Genomic DNA, 22937 nt, shown 5'->3' on the forward strand with positions numbered 1-22937 from the left:
CTCATTTTAAGAATAGGAAAACACACAAAAACCATAAGGAAGAAATTAACAGTAGAGTGTTTTATCCCTTATTGGTAGAAAATCAATGTAGATTTTCTTACTAGATTTTTTATATGCTTACATATACACATGCATTAAAATGTATACACAGAAACATATACACACATATACTTTGCATTTTCATGTTAACATATTTAGTTTTCAGTTTTTTTAGTATTTCAATTAAGGCCGTATTTTCTTTATATTTTCAAATTAGTATATATTTTTTTTAAAAAGATTTTATTTATTCATGAGAGAGAGAGAGAGAGAGGCAGAGACACAGGCAGAGGGAGAAGCAGGCTCCATGCAGGGAGCCTGACATGGGACTAGATCCTGGGTCTCCAGGATCAGGCCTGGGCTGAAGGTGGCGCTAAACCGCTGATCCATCTGGGCTGCCCTCAAATTAGTATATCTTAAGTATACTGATGACAAATTAGCATCATCCTCCATTTATATTTCTGTCATTTCAGATGTCATTCACTCATATTATGTGTTTTTAAAACTTGAGATGCCTGCTTTCCCTTTGATAACTTATCCTCATTCCCACTTCCTTTTCCACAGTGATCATACTCCATGACTCTTCACCTTTAGGACTGTCTTGTTAATAACATGTTTGCTTTACTGTCATTTTTCTGGTGCATTTACCTGGCAAAATCCTATTCTTGTTCATTCCAGCAGGATGCTTTTTTCCTCTTCTTCACCAGGGTAGCTGAATGCTGCTGGAGGAAAGTATCTATCCATGCCTATTGGTGCCTCCTCAAATTCCAGGTCTCCAACATTCTGGTGGGCTCTAAAAGATTCCATCAGAATTTCCCGAGTTTCTTAAATGTGTCATAGATTCTTACTTGTCTGTCTCTTCATTCTTTTTGCTTCAACACCATCTAACTTTTTATAAGAAAACATTCCTGCTCATGTGAAGTCTGGGTGGAAGATCTTCCTACATGCTCTGTAGCATCTTATTTCTTACCTGCACCAGCACTTATCACATTATATAACTGCCTTTTTTCTTTTTATAATCTACCTTTTGATAGATTATATGCATCACAAAGTCAATGTCAGTTTTGTCTGTTGTAACTATAGCATTTATGCTAGTACTTTGCACATAGTAGATGCTAATTAAATATTTATAAGATTGGCAACAATAAAAATTTGATAATAAATTATGTTGATGAGCGTATGTGGAAACAGGCATTTCACACATTATTCATATGAACTTAAATTATCCTCTTTTGAGGACAATCTGGCATTAATATTTTAAATCCACATCCATACTTTTTTGCCCAGTTATCTATTGATAGAAATCTATGATACAGGCATTCTTACTGTACACAAAAGTCACGTGCAAGGATGTACATTAAAATATTGTTTGTAATAAGAAATTGTGGGAAAAAATCCTAAGTATTCTTCAAAAGGAACTATTTGAATCAATCATGGTGCATTCATGCTGTAGAATGCTTTGCAATCATTGAGGGAAGAAAACATTGAGCAAATCCAAATGTTCAGATGTACAGTGCATTATTAAGTAAAGAAAATAAATAAAGCAAAGAACAGCGTTTTTAGTATACTGATGTTGGTGAGAGCACAGTTGAGATATGGTAGTCATAAATGTTTGAGTATGAAATGACTATGCCAGAAATAAAGCTCCAGAAATTCATGCCCTGGTTGCCTCTGTGGACTTTAGAAATTAATGAATTATGATTAGATCCCACATTCCATTACTTCAAGCAGTCTCCTGCCAACAGCCTGCTTACTTGAATCTCTGAGTTATTTTTTTAAAAATTTTATTTATTTATTTGACAGAGAGAGAGAGAGAGAGCGCACACGCACAAGCAGAGGGAGCAGCAGGCAGAGGGAGATGGAGAAGCAGGCTCCCCAATGAGCAGGGAGCCTGATGTGGGGCTCGATCCCAGCACTCTGGGATCATGACTTGAGCCGAAGGCAGATGCTTAACCAACTGAGCCACCCAGGTGCCCTTGAATCTCTAAGTTCTGATAGAAAGAGATTGTAGGCTCCCTGCAGAAGGATGAAGGGAGATTTACCATTCACTGGATTCTCTTTGTTCTGCATGACATTTTTTTACCTTTGCTAAATCTACTGTATTAGAAAAAATACAGTAATGTCATTTGATTGATTGGAGAGCATGGCCATAATTATATTGGCAGTTCTTCTGAGTAAAGAACATTTTGGATTCATAGCTTTAAAAAATATTCAGGTACTGCTTGACTGAGTCACATACGCATGTTTTTGAAGAAATTTTCCGGACTATATGTAGCATAATGAGGACTCTGTGAACTTATTTCTTCATAATAGAAGATAAGGTAAAATATAATAGAATAGAAGGATATTAACTTTCAAATTTCACCAAATTTCCCAGTCGAATGAATCACTTAGCAAATAGGTTATGAACAAGAGTATCATTTATTGAGCATATTCTATACTCTAAGCATTGTGCTACATATTTTATATTCATCATTTCCTTTAATCTTTATTCATAACCCTACGTTGTTGTCTTCACTTCCCAAGTGAAGATACTGGCACTCAGGGGGTCTTTGTAACTTGCATAGTTATTTGAGCAAAGATGGGTTTGGTTTCAAAGCCCAGGTTCTTTATTGGGTCAAGTTAATTTCATAAATATTCAGTTTTGTCGCCCATTCCAAAGTTTTGAGTAAATTTTTATGATTTCTAAAAATATTAAACTCACTGCCTGCTTCTTATGAAATATCATGATTATAAAGTGACTTTAGAAATAAGATAGGGGCACTTGGTGGCATAATTAAGAATCTGACTGGATTTCAGCTCAGGTTATAATCTCAGGGTCTTGGGATCAAGCTCTATGTCAGGCTCCATGCTCAGTGGGAAGTCTGCTTGAGATTCTTTCTGTTTGCCCCTCCCTCCTCGTGCTCTCTCTGAAATAAATAAATTGATTTTTTTAAAGAGAAATAAGCCTAAAAAATTCTCTAGAAGTATGAGGATACATAAGGGACTTTAGTATGATCTATGTTTATGTTTCTTGATTTCTAAGTTGCTGGTATATCTTTTTATTGTAGATATAGGATCCACCCTAGCAAGAATGGTGCTCAGATATCAGATGAAAAGTACTGTGGAAGGAGGGGCAGCCTCAGGCAGCAATGGAAATTTTCCTGAAGAAGTACTTGATAAATTGGATGAATGGACCTTCATTCCAGACTCTTACGTGGACAGTGTGTTTGGTCAAAGTGATGACCTGGATAGTGAAGGTATTTATTATAAAGAAATATTCGCTTTATGTTTTAAAACATTTACACTCTGGCACTGACCAATAGAAACTAAGATAAAACCCTAATTTAATGTATTTGCAAAATTTGAGGAAAAATGTTTTTATTATAGGAAATAGTTAATGCTCACTAACTCCAGTTAAGGCGATGACTGTTAAGAAAATATATCTCTGCATTTCCTAAGTGTTATGATACTGACCATAGTCAGTGAATGGTAACTAATATAGTGAAAACACTGACTCACTAGAATTGGATTCCATGTTTCATCATTGACAAGATCCTTTTTCGGCTTGTGTAAGCCCCTCACCCTTACTAAAGATAGTGTTGCCAACCTTCCAGGATTATTTATAAGAATTAGAAAAAATGTATGTAAAGTGTCTAGGAGAGCGCTTCTCATATAGGAAATGCTTAACAAAAAAAATTTTTACCTTTAGAATGATTAAAATAATATTAAGATTTAAATAACTCTTGAAATAATTTTTAAAAATTGACATGGAAATATATAAAATGACAATAATTAGGACTGACATATTTAACACAATACGGTTTGGTAAAAATGGGGTGAGGTGCTTTTTTATTAGTATAGTATGATTGAAAACTGGCCTAAGTATTTTTTTAAAATCAAATTTATTTAGATATAATTAATATAAAATAAAATATACCCATTTCAAGTATGTATTTTCATGAGTTTTGAAAAATGTATACATCCATATAGTCATCACCACTATTAAATTATACAACATTTCTATTATCTAAAAAACCTCCTTTATGTCTATTCACAAATTCCTCCAATTCTTGGTTGTTGGTAACCACTGATCCACTTTATGCCACTATAAATTAAACTAGTATATTTTTAAGTTTTATATGAATAGGATGATATAGTATGTTTTCTTTTACATCTGTTTTCCAAAGTGGTTGCTGTACATCCTTGTCATACTATAATCTTGATGTTGTTTTTAATTTTAGCTGTTCTAGGGAAGGTATAGTCCTAGCTTATTTGGGCTTAATTTTCATTCCCTGATGACTACAGATATTGAGAATATTTTCATGTTTTTATTGGACATTCACATATTTTCTTTGTAAAGTGTTCAAATCTTTTGCTAATTATTAATTGTTGTTTTATCATTGTATAATAAGTGTTCTTTATATTGTCAAAGTGTTTTATATAGTTTAGGTAGAAGTCCTCTGATGGATATATGAATTACAAATATTTTCTCCCCATCATAGTTTGTCTTTTTATTTTATTAATGTTAATTTTTAAAGAGCAAAGATTTCAAATGTAGATAAAGTGCAGTTTTTTGAGTTTTTTTCTTTATGGTTTGTATTTTTTCTATTCCATTTAAGAAATATTTTTCTATCCCAGATTTGTGAGTATTTTTCCCCTGTTTCCTTGGAGAAGTGTTAACACCTTAGCTTTTACATTTAGATCTATAATCCATTTTAAGTAATTTTTATGTATAGTGTCAGTGAAGGATTGATGTTATTTTTTTTCCCATATGGATATCCAGTTTCTTTTTAACATCATTTGTTGAAAAATACTATATTTGTTCATTGAACTAATGTCATGTTGTCCAATTTAATTGACCATATACATATATTTCTATATCTGCATTCTTTTTTTTTTTATATCTGCATTCTTTATTCTGTGCAGTTAATTTATATCTTCCTCTTGATGCTGATGTCATACTGCCTTGATGACTTTAGCTTAATAGTAGGTCTTGAAATCAGATAGTGTAAGTCCCCTGGTGTTGTGTTTGTTTCCAAAACTGCTCTCACCATTCTTCTTTTTTTTTTTCAATTTTTTTTTGCATTTCCATATACATTTGAGGCAACAAATTAATTTAATGCTGGGGTTTTTATAGAATTAAATACATACATTTAATTGGAATTACTATATTAATTATATATTATTAATATTATATAGTATAGAATGAACATATAAATAATGTCTGTAGATTAAATCTATAAATAAATCTGGGGGAATTGATATCTTAATAGTATGAATCTACTGACATATAGATGTAGTATATATTTCCATTTATTTATCATTCAAAGTTCTCTCACCAATTTTTTGTATTGTATGTTTTTTTGCTACTATTGTAAATAATATTGTATTGAATTCCAATTTCCAGTAGTTGACTGAGGGTATAGAGAAATACACTTGATTTCTTTGTATATTAATGTTGAATTTTGTGGACTTGCTAAACTTATGGTTCTAGTAGCTTCTTGTTGATTCTGAAGAAGTTTCCTTATTGTTCACAATAAGGCCAATTGCTGGTAAAGACAGATTTACTTCTTTCTTTCTAATCTGCATGTCTTTCTTTTTTCCTTATCTTATTGCACTGGCTAGAACTTCTAGTACTATGTTGAATAGAAGTGGTAAGAGTAAGAATTGTTCCCTGTTTTCCAAACTTAGAGGGAAAGCACTCAGTCTCTCATCATTAAGTGATATTACCTATAGTTTATTTTCATAGGTACCTTTGATCGAATTGAGAAAATTCCTTTCTAGTAATTGTTTACTGAGCCTTTTTATTACTAATGGGTATTGAGAAATGCTTTTCTGCATCTGTTGAAATGGGCATATTTTCCCCTTTTATTATGTTAATATGTTAATTACATTGATGGACTTTTTTTTTTTTTCATTGATGGACTTTCTAATGTTAAACCAAACTTACATTTGTGAGGTAAATCTCTCTTGGCTATGGTGTATAATTCCTTTTATATGTTTTGGATTTGATTTTGTTAAATTTTGTTAAGCATTTTGCATCTATGGGGATATTGTCTGTAGGTTCATGTTTCCTTGTAATTCTGAGAATAATGCTTGTCTCTTTAAATGAGTTGGGAAGTGTTCCCAACTCCACTACTTTCTGAAAACATCTGTGTAAGAGAGCTGTTATTATTCTAAGTATTTGATAGACTTTACCAGTAAAGCCATGTAGGTTTGGAAATTTACTTGGGGGGCTATTTTTAGTCATAGATTTAATAATTTTAATAGCTCCATGGTTATTTTGATTTTCTATTACTTCTTGCATCAGTTTTTGTAATTTGCAACTTTAAAGGAATTTTTCCTTTTCACATAAGTTGACAAATTTGTTTAATGTTATTCATAATAATTCTCTTACTATCCTGTCAACCTTTATAAGATCTGCAGAGATACCTGATCTTTAATTCCTTTTTTAAAGAACATTTGTACATTTTTAAATTAGGTTAGCTTCACAAACAACTTGAGAGCTCTTTCATATTCAAACACTGCTTTTCACATTACATGACTTTACTGTCTATCTGTAATATGAATCCTGAAATTCTTTGCCTGCTGTCAATAAAGGTCTGTGTTTTATAGCTGGTGAACAAAAACTAGCATGAGAAGCTTTATCTTTTATCAGGATTAAGCACATATAGTTCAAGTAGTTTTATATTTTGTCTTAAAGATTTTATTTATTTATTCATGAGAGATGCAGAGAAAGAGGGAGAGACATAGGCAGAGGGAGAAGCAGGCTCCATGCAAGGAGCCCCACGTGGGACTCAATCCCAGGTCTCCAGGATCAGGCCCTGGGCTAAAGGTGGCGCTAAACCACTGAGCCACCCAGGCTGGCCATATATTTTGTCTTAAATAGAGGCCTGCTTGGTGACAAGTTAATGGTTCCACTAACAGGAAATGGACAGATTTTAAATGGATAGAGAAAGGCTATACTGTATTTCTTGATCCTTTCACAACGAGCTCCAAAAAATTAAATGAAATTTTCCAAAAAACACAAGATTTAAGACCTGCCTAGAAAGTACAGCCCACAGATAATATACTCTGACACTTTGCACAACTTCAGAGATACATATATGAATAAAACAGGGGCTCCCAGATTAAGACTGTTGCAGTACAGTACATTTTTACAATCATACAGCCTCCCATCAACGGAACACAATTTCTGCTTGACCTAAAAATACTTTAATTCTTGACATTGGTAATTTGTGTTTTTCCTTTTGTTTCTTCTTTAGCTCAAGTTTATTAAGTTTATTGATCTTTTCAAAGAATCAGGTTTTGGTTTCATTGATTTTTCACTGTCATTTGTCCGTTTTCTTTTTTATTGATTTTTGCTTTAATCTTTATTTCCTTTTTTTACTTATTTTGATTTTATTTGGCTCTTCTTTTTATAGATTCTTAATGTAGAAGCTTAGAGCACTAATTTTTAGACCTTTTTTAAATTTTATAATATAAACATTCAAGACCAATAAAGTGTTGGTCACCACTTTAGCTTTATCCCACAGTTTTTATATGTTCTATTTACATTCAGTTTTGAAAATTTTCTGATTTCCTTTGTGATTTTTTTTTTTTTTTTGGACTCATGGGTTGGAAGTGTTGTTTGTTTTCAATTATTTGGATATTTTTCCAAATAACTTTTTCTTGTGGATTTCAAATATAGCTTTCTTGTGCTCAGATAACCTACTCTAATGATTTCTAGTCTTTAAATTTATTGAGACTTGCTTTGTGGATTGCTGTATGATCCATTTTGGTGAATGTTCTATGTGTAACTTAAAAGAATATATATTCAGCTGTTGTTGGGTCAATTAAGTCAGTTTGGTACGATTTTTTAGGTCTTTTATATCTTCACTAATTTTTCTCTTCACATATTATTTTTGACAGAGAAATGTTGAAATTCTAGTCATGGATTTGTTAGTTCTCCTTTCACTTCTATCCTTTTATGCTTTGTGTATTGTGGAGCTCTGTTACTAGATGGACAAACATTAAGGATGGTAATTTTTTTGGTGACTTAACTCCTTTATATTGATCATTGTAGTATTATTTCTTTCCTTTTGAAGAACTTCTTTTTACATTTCTCACAGTGCAAATCTGTTGGAAACCCCTATGCAAATTACTGGAGCTCTTTATTCGTGACTCTACCCCAGAACTCCCAGCTAAATAAGTCTTCACGAATGTTGATCTCCATCTCTTTGTTTGAGGAAAGCCCTCGATATTTGTTTAAATTCCTCCTGCCTCTGCCTATGGCCCTTAAGTTGTCTTCAAGCCAGAAGCCAGCGTGATCATAAAGCATAAATAATTTGTTTCTCTTCTTTCAGTGATTTCACCATCCTAAACTGTTTGTTGCCCAGTGTTTAAAACCAGTTGTTTAAAAGATTTCATCCAAATTTCTAGTTGTTTGTGGGGAGAGGCTCAGTTTGGTGTTTGTTATTCCATTGTGTCTGAAAGAAGAATTCTCTTCAAATTTTTTTTTAATTTATTTATTTATTTGAGAGACAGAGAGAGAAAGAGAGAGAGGGGGAGAGAGAGAGAGAGAATCTTAAGCAGGCTCTATATTTAGTGCAGAGCCTGACATGGGGCTCAATCTCAGGACTCTGAGATCAGGACCAGAGTCAAAACCAAGAGTCAGACACTCAACTAACTGTAACACCCAGGCACACCTTTAACTATTTTTAAATAAAGAAAAACATTAGAAATGCTGACATAAAAAATTATAAAATGCCTTTGTTGCTTCTCTAAATAATATAATAATAGAACTTTCATAAACATAAAGTAGAATAATTATGAAAATGTAATAGTTATGATATAAAAATGTAATTAAACTGAAATATATTTTAAGATGCTTAAGCATAAAATAATTAAAATTATAGGATAAATTAAATTTTAACAGTAACCAAATGGGAAGTGTTTGTATCAATTTTAAGAATTATGTAGAATAGGGATCCCTGGGTGGCGCAGCGGTTTAGCGCCTGCCTTTGGCCCAGGGCGCGATCCTGGAGACCCGGGATCGAATCCCACATCGGGCTCCCGGTGCATGGAGCCTGCTTCTCCCTCTGCCTGTGTCTCTGCCTCTCTCTCTCTCTCTCTCTGTATGACTATCATAAATAAATAAAAATTAAAAAAAAAAAGAATTATGTAGAATATTATAAAGTTGATGTTTGGATAGGTAGATTTTATAATTTGTTTTGACTCTTAAAATGAATTCTTTATGCTTGTAAGATATGGAGCGGTAGAATTTATAATCACATAATTTTGTAATAATGTCTCCAAATTTTTTATCCTTAATAGTATAATTTATTTATTGATCCGTATTTCCTTGAAAATCCATAATTTTAAAAGTAGTTCCTTTCTCTTTTCTCTCAACAGAATATTGCCAACTAAACTCATTGTTTCCTTTAATATCATTCCATAAATGGAACCACATAATATGAAATTAATTAATTAATTAATTTAAAAAAGATTTTTATTTATTTATTCATGAGAGACACACAGAGAGAGAGAGAGAGAGAGAGTGTCAGAGATGCTGGCAGAGGGAGAGACAGGCTCCATGCAGGGAGCCTGACATGGGACTCAATCCTGGGTCTCCAGGATCACACCCTGGGCTGAAGGCGGCACTAAACCGCTGGGCCACTTGGGCTGCCCATAATATGAAATTTAAATAGAGATATTCTCAAAATTGCTGAATGTGAAATAATTTAGTGTGATTCCAATATTTAAATAAGATTTAAACATTTTTTAAGAGCAATTCAAAGAAACAGAAAAGGATGACATTGATCAGATTTGTGTATAAACTTTTAAAAAAGATTTTATTTATTTATTTGAGAGAGAGAGAGAACACGCATGCATGCACAGACATGAATGGGGGGAGGGGTAGAAGGAGAGGGAGAAGCAGACTCACTGCTGAGCTGGAAGCCAGATGTGGGGTTCGATCCCAGGACCCTTGGGATCATGACCTGAGCTAAAGGCAGATGCTTAACTGACTGAGCCACCCAGGCACCCCAGATTTGTGTATAAACTTTCTTTGCTTCCTGTACACACATGTATTTATTATAACACATAACTCTTTTTACTTGGGTTTTTCCTACTGTACTATGAGCTTGTATGAGGCATGGATTGCTTTTCCTGCTTATCTTTATTCAGCATTTATTCAGTGTCTAGTTCAGGTCAGCCATTCAATAAATAGTTATGAAGAAAACTGTAGCTGAATTTTGAAAATGAAAAGCCAACATAGTTTATTATTTCTATTTTAAAAATGTTACAGTGGGAATTGAGCAATTTCCATCAATGAATATATGTTTAACCTTTTATGATTGTCTTATGATACTGACATCTTATGACTGAGTCAACATTTCTTACTTGCCTTTATTTTATTGTTTAAAAATAGGAAGTGAAGGTTCATTTCTTGTGAAAAGAAAATCCAATTCAATTAGTGTAGGAGAATTTTACCATGATCGTGCCTTGCAGCGTTGCTCACCAAATTTGCAAAGGCATTCCAATTCATTGGTAAGTTAAATTGTGATTATGTTCTGTGTTTTGTTACTGATAGTCTCTTGAAAACTGAAATCATGCCAAAGGTAGGAGCTACTGCTGCAGAAATTGCCTAGTATATGAAAATTTTATATATAGAATATGTGTATATATTATAAACCATTCTAAATATATATTTTTTGAACCCATATGAACCGTGTTTGTGTTAAGTATGCTTAAAAATGATTTTTATCTTTTTTTTTTTCTTTTCAGAGTTTCATGTATGGAGCCCAGGCTAGGTCTCTATCTTATAGAGTGGCTTGGTGCCCTGAGTACTTTCACTAGAACTCTTACAATGGTTTTTTTTTTTTTTTTCTTACAGTGGTTCTTAAGGAATAGAAAATATTCTCTTTGCTCCAAAAAATGATAGTGATTTTATTATACTTGTCTATTTTTTAAATAGGGACCCATTTTCGATCATGAAGATTTCTTGAGGCGAAAAAGAAAAATATTGTCTTCAGATGACTCACTCTGTGAGTATTTGAAAGTAATTATAAATAGGTATTTTGAGCAGAATACAGTAGTTTATTAAATTTCCTCTGTTCAAATTTTCTAAGTGTCAATTTTATCTTACATAATCTTCAAGTTGTATGTGCCTAATGATATCACATACTATAGAAAAATGAAATACAGTTATAGATTTAAAATTTTACCTTTTATGATGCTATGGACTGACTCTTTTTATTCTTTCTACTACTTTTCTAAAATGTAAATAATAACTGTCATCAATGCCACTCTTCATCCCCTTCTCCAGATCTATTGTTTTTTAATACTACTTATACCACTTGATTAAATATTTCTTATTTATTGTCCATCTCTGCCACTGGACTATAAGCTCTGTAGTTTGGTTTTCTACTGAATCTAGTGCTTTGAAGGGAGCCTGACAGTAGTAGGTGATCAATAAATATTTACCAAGTGAACTTAGATTACTTGCTTATATTTCCATTGTTTGTTTTTGACAAAAGGGTCATCAAAACTTCAATCCCATATGAGACATTCAGACAGCATTTCTTCCTTGCCTTCTGAGAGAGAATATATTACATCATTGGACCTTTCAGCAAATGAACTAAGAGATATTGATGCCCTAAGCCAGAAATGCTGTATAAGTGGTCATTTGGAGCATCTTGAAAGGCTGGAGCTTCACCAGAATGCACTTACAAGCTTTCCACAACAACTGTGTGAAGTAAATTTAATTTATACTTTTAACTCTCAGGATATTTGAAGAGTTTTTGCATTTTTATCTAACTGGAATGATTAAATCTTTAAAAAGAAGGATCTATTTCTGTCTGCATCATTGGACAGTAATTTTCCCTTTCTTGTGGTTTTCACAGTGGTTATCTTAGTTTGCATGGTGTTCAGGAACATCTTTGAGGATGGAGATCTGGTAAAAAGGAATCTAGGTTCTGTCCTAATGATACATGATACATGGTAGGATGTATCAAGGCTGTATGTTAATCGTGCTTTCAGTTATTTGATTCTAGTAAGACAACTTACACTGTTTAAAGAGGTAGACTAGAAATAGACCTGGTTTGGTGGCACTGGCTCTGGCTCATCCACCAAGTGTTTAACAATATGTTTTTCTCTGGCTACTTTAAGCCTTCATTTCCTCATCTGGAAAATAAAGAGGCTCAAGTAAACTATCCAGAAGGCACTTACTGAGTTTTAAAATTATATGCAACTTAAAAGTTGATTTCTTTTTTTGCTCAAAGTTCCTATTTTCTTTTTTAAATATTTTATTTATTTATTCATGAGAGGCACACACACACACACACACACAGAGAGAGAGAGAGAGAGAGAGAGAGAGGAAGAGACATAGAGGGAGAAGCAGGATTCTTGGAGGGAACCTGATGTGGGACTTGATCCTCAGACTGGGATCATGCCCTGAGCCGAAGGCAGATACTCAACTGCTGAGCCACTCAGGTGTCTCCAAAGTTCCTATTTTCAAAAAATTATAAAATGATCTACTGATAGAGTTGTCCTCTGAATATTGACTTTGTTCATCATTTTTATGTAGTATGGATCAGAAGTCAAAGAAGATTTACTGACAAAATAATTTTAACACAAATATCTAAATTATTAAACCAAATTCTTTGAGCTGCAAAGTTTGATGACCACGCCTTATAAAAACCAGTATTTTTTTTTTAAAAAAAAAACTAGTTTTATTGCAAATGCATTTTTCCTTTTCCCACCTATAAAATTTACAATAATTTTGAGACTTTAAAGCAGTATTGTCTGTTTTTAAGTATATTTAATTTTTTCCCTTAAAGTTTATGTATTTGGAGACAGAGAGAAAGGTGATCTTGTAACGCCAGTGTCTAAAATGTGTTCTCTCTCTCCTCCTTCTCTTTGCCTGACTAAATCCTCTAAATCACGAGGGTCTCAGTTTATTTTTTTATTTTGTAAAAGATTTTATTTATTTGAGAGAGAGGGAAAGCATGAGCAGTGACAGGACAGAGGGAGAAGAAGCCTCCCCGCTGAGCAGGTTGCTGGATATGGGGCTCAATCCCTGAGATCATGACCTGAGCTGAAGGCAGATGCTTAACTGACTGAGCCACCCAGGCACCCCAGGATCTCAATTTAAATGTCATTTCTATACCCTTTTCTTTCCTTCTTTTCTTGCCTCCAGACCAGGTTGGCTACTAATCTGATTTATATTTCCATGACATCAGTGTTTTTCTCCCAATGCTCATTCATTTATAAATTTTGATCTAAGATATATTCTCTTCACTAAATTACTAACTTCTTGAGAAGAGGAGCTGTTTCAGGCTTGTTCATGACTATTCTCAGTGCCAAGTAAGGTCTAAAGTACAGTAGAGACTCAATAGATGATTATTGAATTAATTTATGATGGAATTAACAACTGATACATGGTAGACCTTCAATAAATATTTGTTAAAGAGTCAGTAAAAGAAAACTAGAATTTAGCCTAGCTAAAACAAAGATAACTTAAAAAAAGCATGACAAGGTAAGATGCATTAGGGTGTTCAAAAACCAGACCAGCTCAGAGCCTTCTCTTAAGGAAATTTTAAATTGGCATGACTAGATAGCACTTTTAAAATTACTACTTGTAGCTGCCGCTACTAGAAAATTTCTTCAATAAATTTGAGAATAAATAATATAAAAATCTTTCCTTCTTGATAATCTAGTAGATCAGAAACAAAGGCAAATTTTTAAAAATTTAAATACAATTAGCCAACGTGTAGTACATCATTAGTTTCAGATGTAGTTTTCAATAACTCATCAGCTGCATACAACACCAGTGCTCATCACATCATGTGCCCTTGCAATGGCAGATATTTTGAAACAATTTTTGGGGCGTAGTTTCACTAATAAACTTTATAATCATGTCAAATTCTTTAGAATTTCTGGGAGGATAAATACATTGATATATATAGAAGAGCATAGAGAAGAGATTGTTTTTGGTATTTTAACCTTTGACAATAATCCATACCAAAGATTTAAAAAATTGACATATAATGCAAAGTTTCCTATTAATTACCATGGTAAAATTTCCTATTACCATTGCTTAAAAATGGAAAATAGAGATTTGAAACTAAAAGTTTCGTGAAAAGGAAGAGGTTCTAAAATGAAACATATATACAATGACTATTTTTATGGTTAAATCTTATTTATATCAAAATGTAAAACTGTTTCTAAAAGGTAGTATTTTAAAAATGTATTCCCATTTAATTATGAATTCAAATATTTGTTGGGGCTTATTCTGTTTTCATTTCATTCTTTGCAAGAATAATTTACAAAATAACTGAATTAAACTCTGAACCATGTTTTTGTGAATTGCTTTTGACATTTTGCCTGTTATATTTTCCTGGTTTTTACCCATTTAATAGCAGGGATGGTTAGACCAGTCATTATACTGAAGTTCTCTTGTGGATTGTGTTTCAATTTTTCAGAAAATTCTTAATGGTTCTAGTCACCAGAGGTACAGAAGGCAGAAATATTAGTTAATTTTAAGGTTTTCAGATGGTTAGAGAATTTTAAAATATTGTCTTTCCAGATGCTGAAGTGTTTGACACATTTGGACTTGCACAGTAATAAATTTGCATCATTTCCCTCTTACCTGTTGAAAATGAATTGTATTGTCAACCTTGATGTCTCTCGAAACGACATCAGCCCCTCAGTAGTTCTGGATCCTACAGTGAAGTGCCCAACCTTGAAACAGTTTAACTTGTCATATAATCAGCTGTCTTCTTTTCCTGAGAACCTTGGCGATGTGGTAGAGAAATTGGAACAGCTCATTTTAGAAGGGTAAGAAAGGTGTTCATTAAATACAAAAGAGTTGCCTTATGTTGAAGTTTCATAAGATTGACAAAATATGCTGACATAATTTTTATGGTAGTGGGTTTTAAACAGTAATATGATAAATGGATGAGGGAATTAAAATTATAACTTCTATCAATTTTCCCAACTAATTTTAAAATTAATAAATCTGCTTTGATGCTCTTCGAAGGCAAATTGTTCTGGTTTTTTTCTTCAAAGCATATGAATTTATGAAATTAATCCTCATTTTGTTTCTTATGACTAGAAATAAGATACCAGGAATATGTTCCCCCTTAAGCCTGAAGGAACTGAAGATTTTAAACCTTAGTAAAAACCACATTACATCCCTAGCAGAGGACTTCTTTGAGGCATGTCCTAAAGTGGAGAGTTTCAGTGCCAGAATTAATTATCTTGGTAAGTGTTCTGTATGAGTCTCCTCCTAAATAATCTTTTTGAGTATTATAGGATTAGTCATATGTGGAGATGTTAGGTGAAGATTTAAAGATGGAATTTCAATTTAAATTTAATGGAGGAGTTTCAGATATAAAGTTAACAGGTCAGTGATTAAAAAAAAAAATGTATTACCAAGCCATGAAGACATTGAAGGAAACTTAAATGCGTATTGCTAAGTGAAAGAAGCCAATCTGAAGAGGCCACATACTATATGATTCCAACTCTATGCCATTTTGGAAAAGACAAAACTGTGGGGACAGTAAAACAATCAGTGATTATCAGGAGTTTAGAGGGAGGGAGAGAGGGATGGGGAGGGGAGTGGGATTTTTAGGACAGTGAAACTATTCTGCATGATGCTGTAATGTGGATACCTGTCATTATACATTTGTCAAAACCCAGAGAATGTACAACACAGCATGAACTCTGTTGTAAATGATGGATTTTATTTAATAATAATGTATTAATATTGGCTCATCAATTATAGCAAATACATCACGCTATGCAAGTTATTGATAATAAGGATAAAAATGTGTGGAGAGAAGGAATGATGGTAAGGAAAAAAGGGGTTTATGGGGACTTCTTTCTGCTCAATTTTTCTGTATACGTAAAGCTACTCTAAAAATAGTTTAATTTAAAAAAGTTTAATTTTAATACTAAAAAATTAAAATTTTTAGTACTGAAAAAAATTACAAATTAAAACATTATAGTAGAGTGCTCATAGGTTAAAATGACAGTTCCTTGGACTCCAAATAGTCTTTATACTATGGTTCATTTTAGTCCGTGAAACTAAAAATTCATACGACTGCATGCAATTCCTGAAGCAGGAATACTGAGTTTCCTACTGAAGTTTGCTCAATTGTTTGGATTATAAGTATAGTTACTATTATTATTTCTTTTAGAAATAAAATTAACCAGTCAACAGTTTTCAAATTAGTAGGGTTAATGTGTATTCATTGAGCACCTGCTCTCTGCAGAATATTACATCATCACTTTTGATCATCACTTTTATTAAAAGTTGGGGAATATTCAATGTTCTCTTAGCATGTGAGATAACAGAGAATTAAGTTTATTTGTAGTCTACCTGAACATTCTCATATTAAGGGACAAGTTTATGGGAATAAATGGGAACTCCCTATATTTTATCTTCCTTAAGAAAATAAAGGAGGCTGCATGCACTTTGCCATCCATGTAACTATTCTAAAGTGACAGTATTAAAAAAGTAATTTTTAATACTGCTAAAAACAGAATACAATTTGATTTATTCTAAAAGATTTTATTTTGCCAGAACTTTCAGTAGCTAGTAATGATAAAAGCTATGCTAGCTTGCATAATATTTTCCCCTTCCTCTTTTCCTCTAGGCCTCCTGAATATTGACCATGTTCCTACCATGAATCTGAAAACTGGGAATAGAGGGGTTCCCTCCTAGTGAGCAAAGTAAACCCAGTCTGTGTCCTTAAAAGAATAAATAGGTTCAGAAGATGGGCATTCAATAAATAAGCTAAAATGCTGAGGAAAAGTTGAGGCTGCTACCTCAGGGGGGATCTCATCTAGACTGTGGAGACAGGGAAGTGTCTCTGTGTCTGTGATACTCAAGTTAGGTCTGGAAAGAGGCGCATCTCAAGGACCCTGAGACTTGGTTAATGTCATCTTAGCTATCTCACAACAATCCTGTAGGGTAGGACAGGTATGATGTCTGCTTAACTGGGGAAATGGAAGCCCTGAGATTTTCGTGTGACATATTTAGAAGCATTGAATTAATTAACTAGTTGTGAAAGCTCGAATATAGCTAAGTTCAAAAATCTGTTTGCTTTGCGCTTCACAACTGTTATAGTTTTAGAAGTGGTCTTACATCTGGAAAGATGCTTTAGGGAGGTGATACCTGAGTGGGACTACAACCATTACAAATAAACCTATGTGAAATGCAATTTCAGTTCTTTGAATTCACGAGTCTTTTCCATATGCCATCTAAACTTCCTAATTCTTTTTTTTAATAATAAATTTATTTTTTATTGGTGTTCAATTTACCAACATACAGAATAACACCCAGTGCTCATCCCGTCAAGTGTCCCCCTCAGTGCCCGTCACTCACTCACCCCCACCCCCCCGCCCTCCTCCCCTTCCACCACCCCTAGTTCGTTTCCCAGAGTTAGGAGTCTTTATGTTCTGTCTCCCTTTCTGATATTTCCCACACATTTCTTCTCCCTTCCCTTATATTTCCTTTCACTATTATTTATATTCCCCAAATGAATGAGAACATATAATGTTTGTCCTTCTCGGATTGACTTACTTCACTCAGCATAATCCCCTCCAGTTCCATCCACGTTGAATCAAATGGTGGGTTTTGTTGTTTCTAATGGCTGAGTAATATTCCATTGTATACATAAACCACATCTTTATCAATTCATCTTTCGATGGACACCGAGGCTCCTAAACTTCCTAATTCTTAAGGGAGAATCATTTATTTTGCCACAAATACTTTTCAGATATAGGTAAAAAATAATGGCATGTTCCTTTTTGTCTCTCAGGAAAAAGAGCTTGTAGCAGGGTCTTGGAATACTTTGACCCTTGAAGATTTTTCTAAAGAAAGCATAACCTGTATTTTTAACCTTTAAAATACTAAGAAATAAATTCTCAAGCCACTTTCATAGAACCATAGATTTTTAGATCTCTAAGGAGTTACAGAGTTCTATTGTTCTAGCTGCACTATTTTATGGATGAAAAACAGGCTGAATGATTTGCTCAGTTTCCAAATTGTGTTCCACAGAATTTTTTTCCCTGGAGGTACTTCATACTGTATTTCCTTTTTGGAAGTTCTCTAAGTATATGAGAATATTGAGAACACTGAGATATTTCACTTTATTTTACTTAACGTTTCCTCAGTCTCTTAAGATAATATAATCAAAGAATGCTTTTATTAAGTAACATCCATTAGTATCCCATAGAACACTCTTTACTAGGTGGTACTATAAAGAATTATTTTTTTAAAGATTTTATTTAATTATTCATGAGACACACACACACACACACAGGCAGAGACACAGACAGAGGGAGAAGCAGGCTCCATGCAGGGAGCCTGATGTGGGACTCGATCCCAGGACTCCAGGATCACGCCCTGGGCCGAAGGCAGGCACTAACCACTGAGCCACTCAGGGATCCCCAATACTATAAAGAATTCTTATCTTTACATTATATTGTATATTAGTATTCAAAGTGTTTTGTTATACTTGCTTAAGAGTAATATGAATTAATCTATGGATTAGTCCATTAATTATGTATGTACACATAATGATAATATCGTATGCAATTTAGAAGGAATATTCTAATAATTTTTACTTTTGTACAGATGTTAGACAGATGAACTTATGTTTGGACAGTTGTTTAGCTTTCAGATGAAAATATTCTTATAAGTATGGTATATTGTTTTGATGTTTAGTGTTAGGAGTTAGGGAATTACCTTATCTTAAAAGTAGACTTTTTTTTTAATTGTCAGGATGCAGATAGAAATTAAATTGACAGGTCATTGGTAACCGTTCTTATTGTCAATTCCTATGGAAATCTAGTTAAAATGATTAAAATGTCCCTTTTATTTTCTTTTAGCTGCTATGCCTTTTTTGCCTTCTTCTCTGACAAGCCTAAAATTATCTCAAAACAGATTTACATGTGTTCCAGAAGCAATTTTAAATCTTCCACAGTAAGTTTATTATTTTAATTTCAAAACCACACGAACTGGAACAAAACTTTCAGAAACTTGGTTTTGATTTAGGCATATCAGTTGATTTATAATTTGTAATTAATTTCTTTTTTTTTTTTTTGGTAATTGATTTCTAAAGCTACTCAGTTTAATGTCCTTAAATCTATGAATGTTTTATTTTTACTAGACAAAAGATCCAAGTTGTTGCTTGGACTTTTTAACTTTTATATTAATTTAGGGTACTATTGTGCTGAAATAATTTAAGGTTACTAAACTGTTTTACTGTTGTAGACAATTGAGATTATAGTGGCTATTACTTTAACTTTTAAATTTTACTTGCTCTCAGAGGTGAATGTGCTGCTAGGATATTATTAACTTGAAATTATACTTATGTTTGAAAGATGTTTTTGGTAGAGATTAGGAAAATTTGTATGGGTCCAAGTATTTGAGGATATTTCTGGTTGATTTCATTAAAAATGAAAGCTTCCTGTTAACTACAAATTTAGGCATTAATTAGATATCAAATATGTCATCTTAAATATCATTCTAAATGGGTTATACATTATAAACCAAATCCGTAAGTATATATGTGCAAATATATGCATATATAGGCAAATAATAGTTATAATCTAGCCATAGAAGATGTCAAACAGGCATATAATAGTTAATTTCAATCTAGCTTTAGAATGCATCAGACACTGTTTTAACTGATCACTGGTGGATCATGTTTTTAATCTTCCTAATAAAACTATTACTATCTCCACTTTATAATGAGAACATTATTTTATTAAAGAGATGAAGTAATCTGTCTAAATCATAGTTCTTAAACACTGGTGACTCAATTTTACACTCTCAACTTATTCCTATAGGCACTTTTAGAATATATTCCTTAAAATGTGTTTGAAAGTCAAATATTTATGAAAGCTGATTAGGAGAGACATGCCATAAAGGTCTGTTCCCAGATAAGTAAAAATATTATTTAGGCCTCAGTTACTCTATATTTTTAGACAACGTCTTTCAGACATCTTTTGTTGTAAAACAAAAGAATATGCAGTTGGACAGCTTAAGTCCCCACTGAGGCTAAAAGGTACTTCTTTTGAACAGCCTGTTGATTCTTGCCTTTATCTAAATTGCATTGTTTATTAGACATACACATCTTATCTCTAATACAGTCCAATTAATTTTATTATTTTGATGCATCTTTATGAAATATGTAGGGCAAAATCCAGTGTCATTTTAAAATAAGAGCACGAATGTTGTGCAGACCTGAATCTTGGTCTAGCAGGTACAACTCTGTGAGTTTAGTTAGAACTAATTCATCATGGTTCAAATATGCTGGATGAAAAGGGTCGGCATATAATTGTAAAAGTTCAGGCAACCTTTAATTGTCAAATATATCGCATTTACTATCTTTATTCTTCCTGCATACATACACTTATGTGTGATATGTATGTTTTTCTGCTGTTTCCTGCAAACTTTGGGTTGTGTATTCCTGCATGAAAGCAACCAATTTGCATTGAGAGCCTACTGTATGCAAGACATCATGTTCAGTGTTGTGATATTTATCACACTGAGACAAGCTGGTAAAAGGTTATGCCCATGCACATTATTAATTAGCTCTAGGACACAGCCTCTGAAGAATACTCCCAGTAATGATAAAAATTGAGAAGGGGGGGGACTACATATTTGTAACTCTTCTATAGAAGACATATTTATGAATCTTGTATAGAAATGACTATTTTTGCATTTGTTAATTAAGATTTCTCATGCATCATAAACATTGGTAAACAGTCTTTCATTCTAAGATTGGTATTTTATTATGTTTCTGAACGAAGGAAATTAGGCTTCAATTTAGTTTTTAATGGTTCTTATTCATTTAAATGTTGTTCCTAATGAGACATGCTTTTTTTCTAGCCATTATCTATCTATACACAGAAACACACATGCATAATTAAAATATAAATAATGTTAGTTTTAAAGTTGTGTCTCACTAGGGTGAGAATTTCCTATGTTATTTTATGTATTTTGGAAACACTCATTTGGTTTTTATCTTGACATTATATTGTTTTAGCTTGCGATCCTTAGATATGAGCAGCAATGAAATTGAGTATCTACCGAGTCCTGCACACTGGAAATCTTTGAACTTAAGGGAACTCTTGTTCAGTTTTAATCAGATCAGCATCTTGGACTTGAGTGAAAAAGCTTATGTGTGGTCAAGAGTAGAGAAACTACATCTTTCTCATAATAAACTGAAGGAGGTAAGAGGTCATCTTATTTGTTTAAAATGACTGCTAATTTAAAAATGTGCCTTTGTGATTTGAAAATATCACAAATTATCATTTTTGAAATCTGTTATTTGATATTTCTTACCTTTGGATAAGATCTAGTCATACCCTGAAATAAATGGGCATATTAGCATAAATTAACTTCCTTAAAAATCACTTTGTGCTCTATTTTTGAAGAATTATATGAATATACATATATTTAATCATGAATGTGAGTAATGTGTTAAGTGTTTTATTTTATCACTAAATCTCTGATTTGCTAACAGACTTGCAAATACTCTACATTTCTCAAGTTGTTGCTGAGCCATCTGTAGTGTGTGTTTTTCAGCCGACTTTTTCTTCCATTTTCTTGAATTTCTGCATTCTTCCATCATGCTGCCTGCCCATTTGTGCAGTGGGCCAGCCTTTGCTTCACTCCATTGCTTCTGTTGTAAATCTAAAACTGATTATTCATTCGTCACAGAGAAGAAATATGTATTATTGCCAACTTTTAAGTTTTTTGCCTATGAAAGCCAAAAAGAATTAAGTGTCTGAAACTGTGAAGTTCAGAATAACTGTGAATGTTTTTTAGTACCTGATTTTTTTTGACAGCAAATTAATATTTTCTATTATAAAAGTATTGCATATTGCTTAATAATTTGGAACAGGAAAAAAAAGCTATTACAATACCACCTAAAGTATAAACATTTAGTTGTATTTTAAGAACAGTAAGTTGCATGTAAGTTTATGACTAGATCTTTATAGCTTTAGTGAAAAAACATGGTGTAAAGGAACAGACTGAAGTCACTGATGATTGGATTTAGATAAATATAAGGAACATCTTTACTTTCAATGTTGTGAGGAGATAAAATATATTACCAATGGATAATAGGCTTTTAAAGATTGTAAATAAGTGACTTGGATTGTTTTGGGTAAGTCCTTTATACTTATGTCTTTAAATATTTATATAGAAAACTATGACAAACCTTTGGAAAGTTTTAGAACTCTGCTGAAAGGTAATACAAGTTGCTGATAGGCTTTCTGAGCTTTTTTTTTTTTCCTAGGAAGCATCTTGTTTCTTGGCAGCACACATTTCTTGCTTCCTACCAATAGGATTTTCCCTTTTTTATTTCACTAAGATTCCTCCAGAGATTGGCTGTCTTGAAAACCTGACCTCCCTTGATGTCAGTTACAATTTGGAACTGAGATCCTTTCCTAATGAAATGGGGAAATTAAGCAAAATATGGGACCTTCCTTTGGATGAACTACGGCTTAATTTTGATTTTAAACATATAGGATGTAAAGCCAAAGACATCATAAGGTTAGATAATTTTATTTCCATTTTTAAATTAAGTTTGTTTCGGATTTCTTCCATTACTTTGATGGGTATATAATTACAATTTAGGAAATAATGTATAGTACTGTTTATGGTGATATGCTGTGTGTCATTTGCCATTTATTTAATAAATGGGTTTATAAGGTGTCCCTACAGAGCTTTTCATTTTCTCCTAGCCACACTAATGTTGAGAGCATAACTTCTCCTGATCATGCTTGTCATAGAAATGGACTGTAAAAGGAAATTATTTTTTCACCTCTTGTTACAAATATATATTCTAAAGAAATATAGCAGAGTATAATAACTTCTCAGGCTGCATTTTATATAGTAAATTGTTATCATA

General features: G+C 32.8%; 1 protein-coding gene across 1 annotated transcript in view; it reads left to right on the top strand.

The window, feature by feature from the left end:
• The window catches only part of LRRK2 (leucine rich repeat kinase 2), a 139801-nt gene that overhangs the window by 51374 nt on the left and 65490 nt on the right, over window positions 1-22937 (top strand). Inside the window, exons 20-28 of the mRNA XM_038577307.1 lie at window positions 3087-3275; window positions 10430-10548; window positions 10976-11045; window positions 11538-11755; window positions 14588-14838; window positions 15116-15264; window positions 18901-18994; window positions 21066-21252; window positions 22398-22579. Of these exons, the coding sequence (XP_038433235.1) occupies window positions 3087-3275; window positions 10430-10548; window positions 10976-11045; window positions 11538-11755; window positions 14588-14838; window positions 15116-15264; window positions 18901-18994; window positions 21066-21252; window positions 22398-22579 (1459 nt within the window). The remainder of the gene's footprint in view (window positions 1-3086; window positions 3276-10429; window positions 10549-10975; window positions 11046-11537; window positions 11756-14587; window positions 14839-15115; window positions 15265-18900; window positions 18995-21065; window positions 21253-22397; window positions 22580-22937) is intronic.

The sequence above is a fragment of the Canis lupus genome, chromosome 27, assembly GCF_011100685.1.
Source record: "Canis lupus familiaris isolate Mischka breed German Shepherd chromosome 27, alternate assembly UU_Cfam_GSD_1.0, whole genome shotgun sequence".
Lineage (NCBI taxonomy): Eukaryota > Metazoa > Chordata > Mammalia > Carnivora > Canidae > Canis > Canis lupus.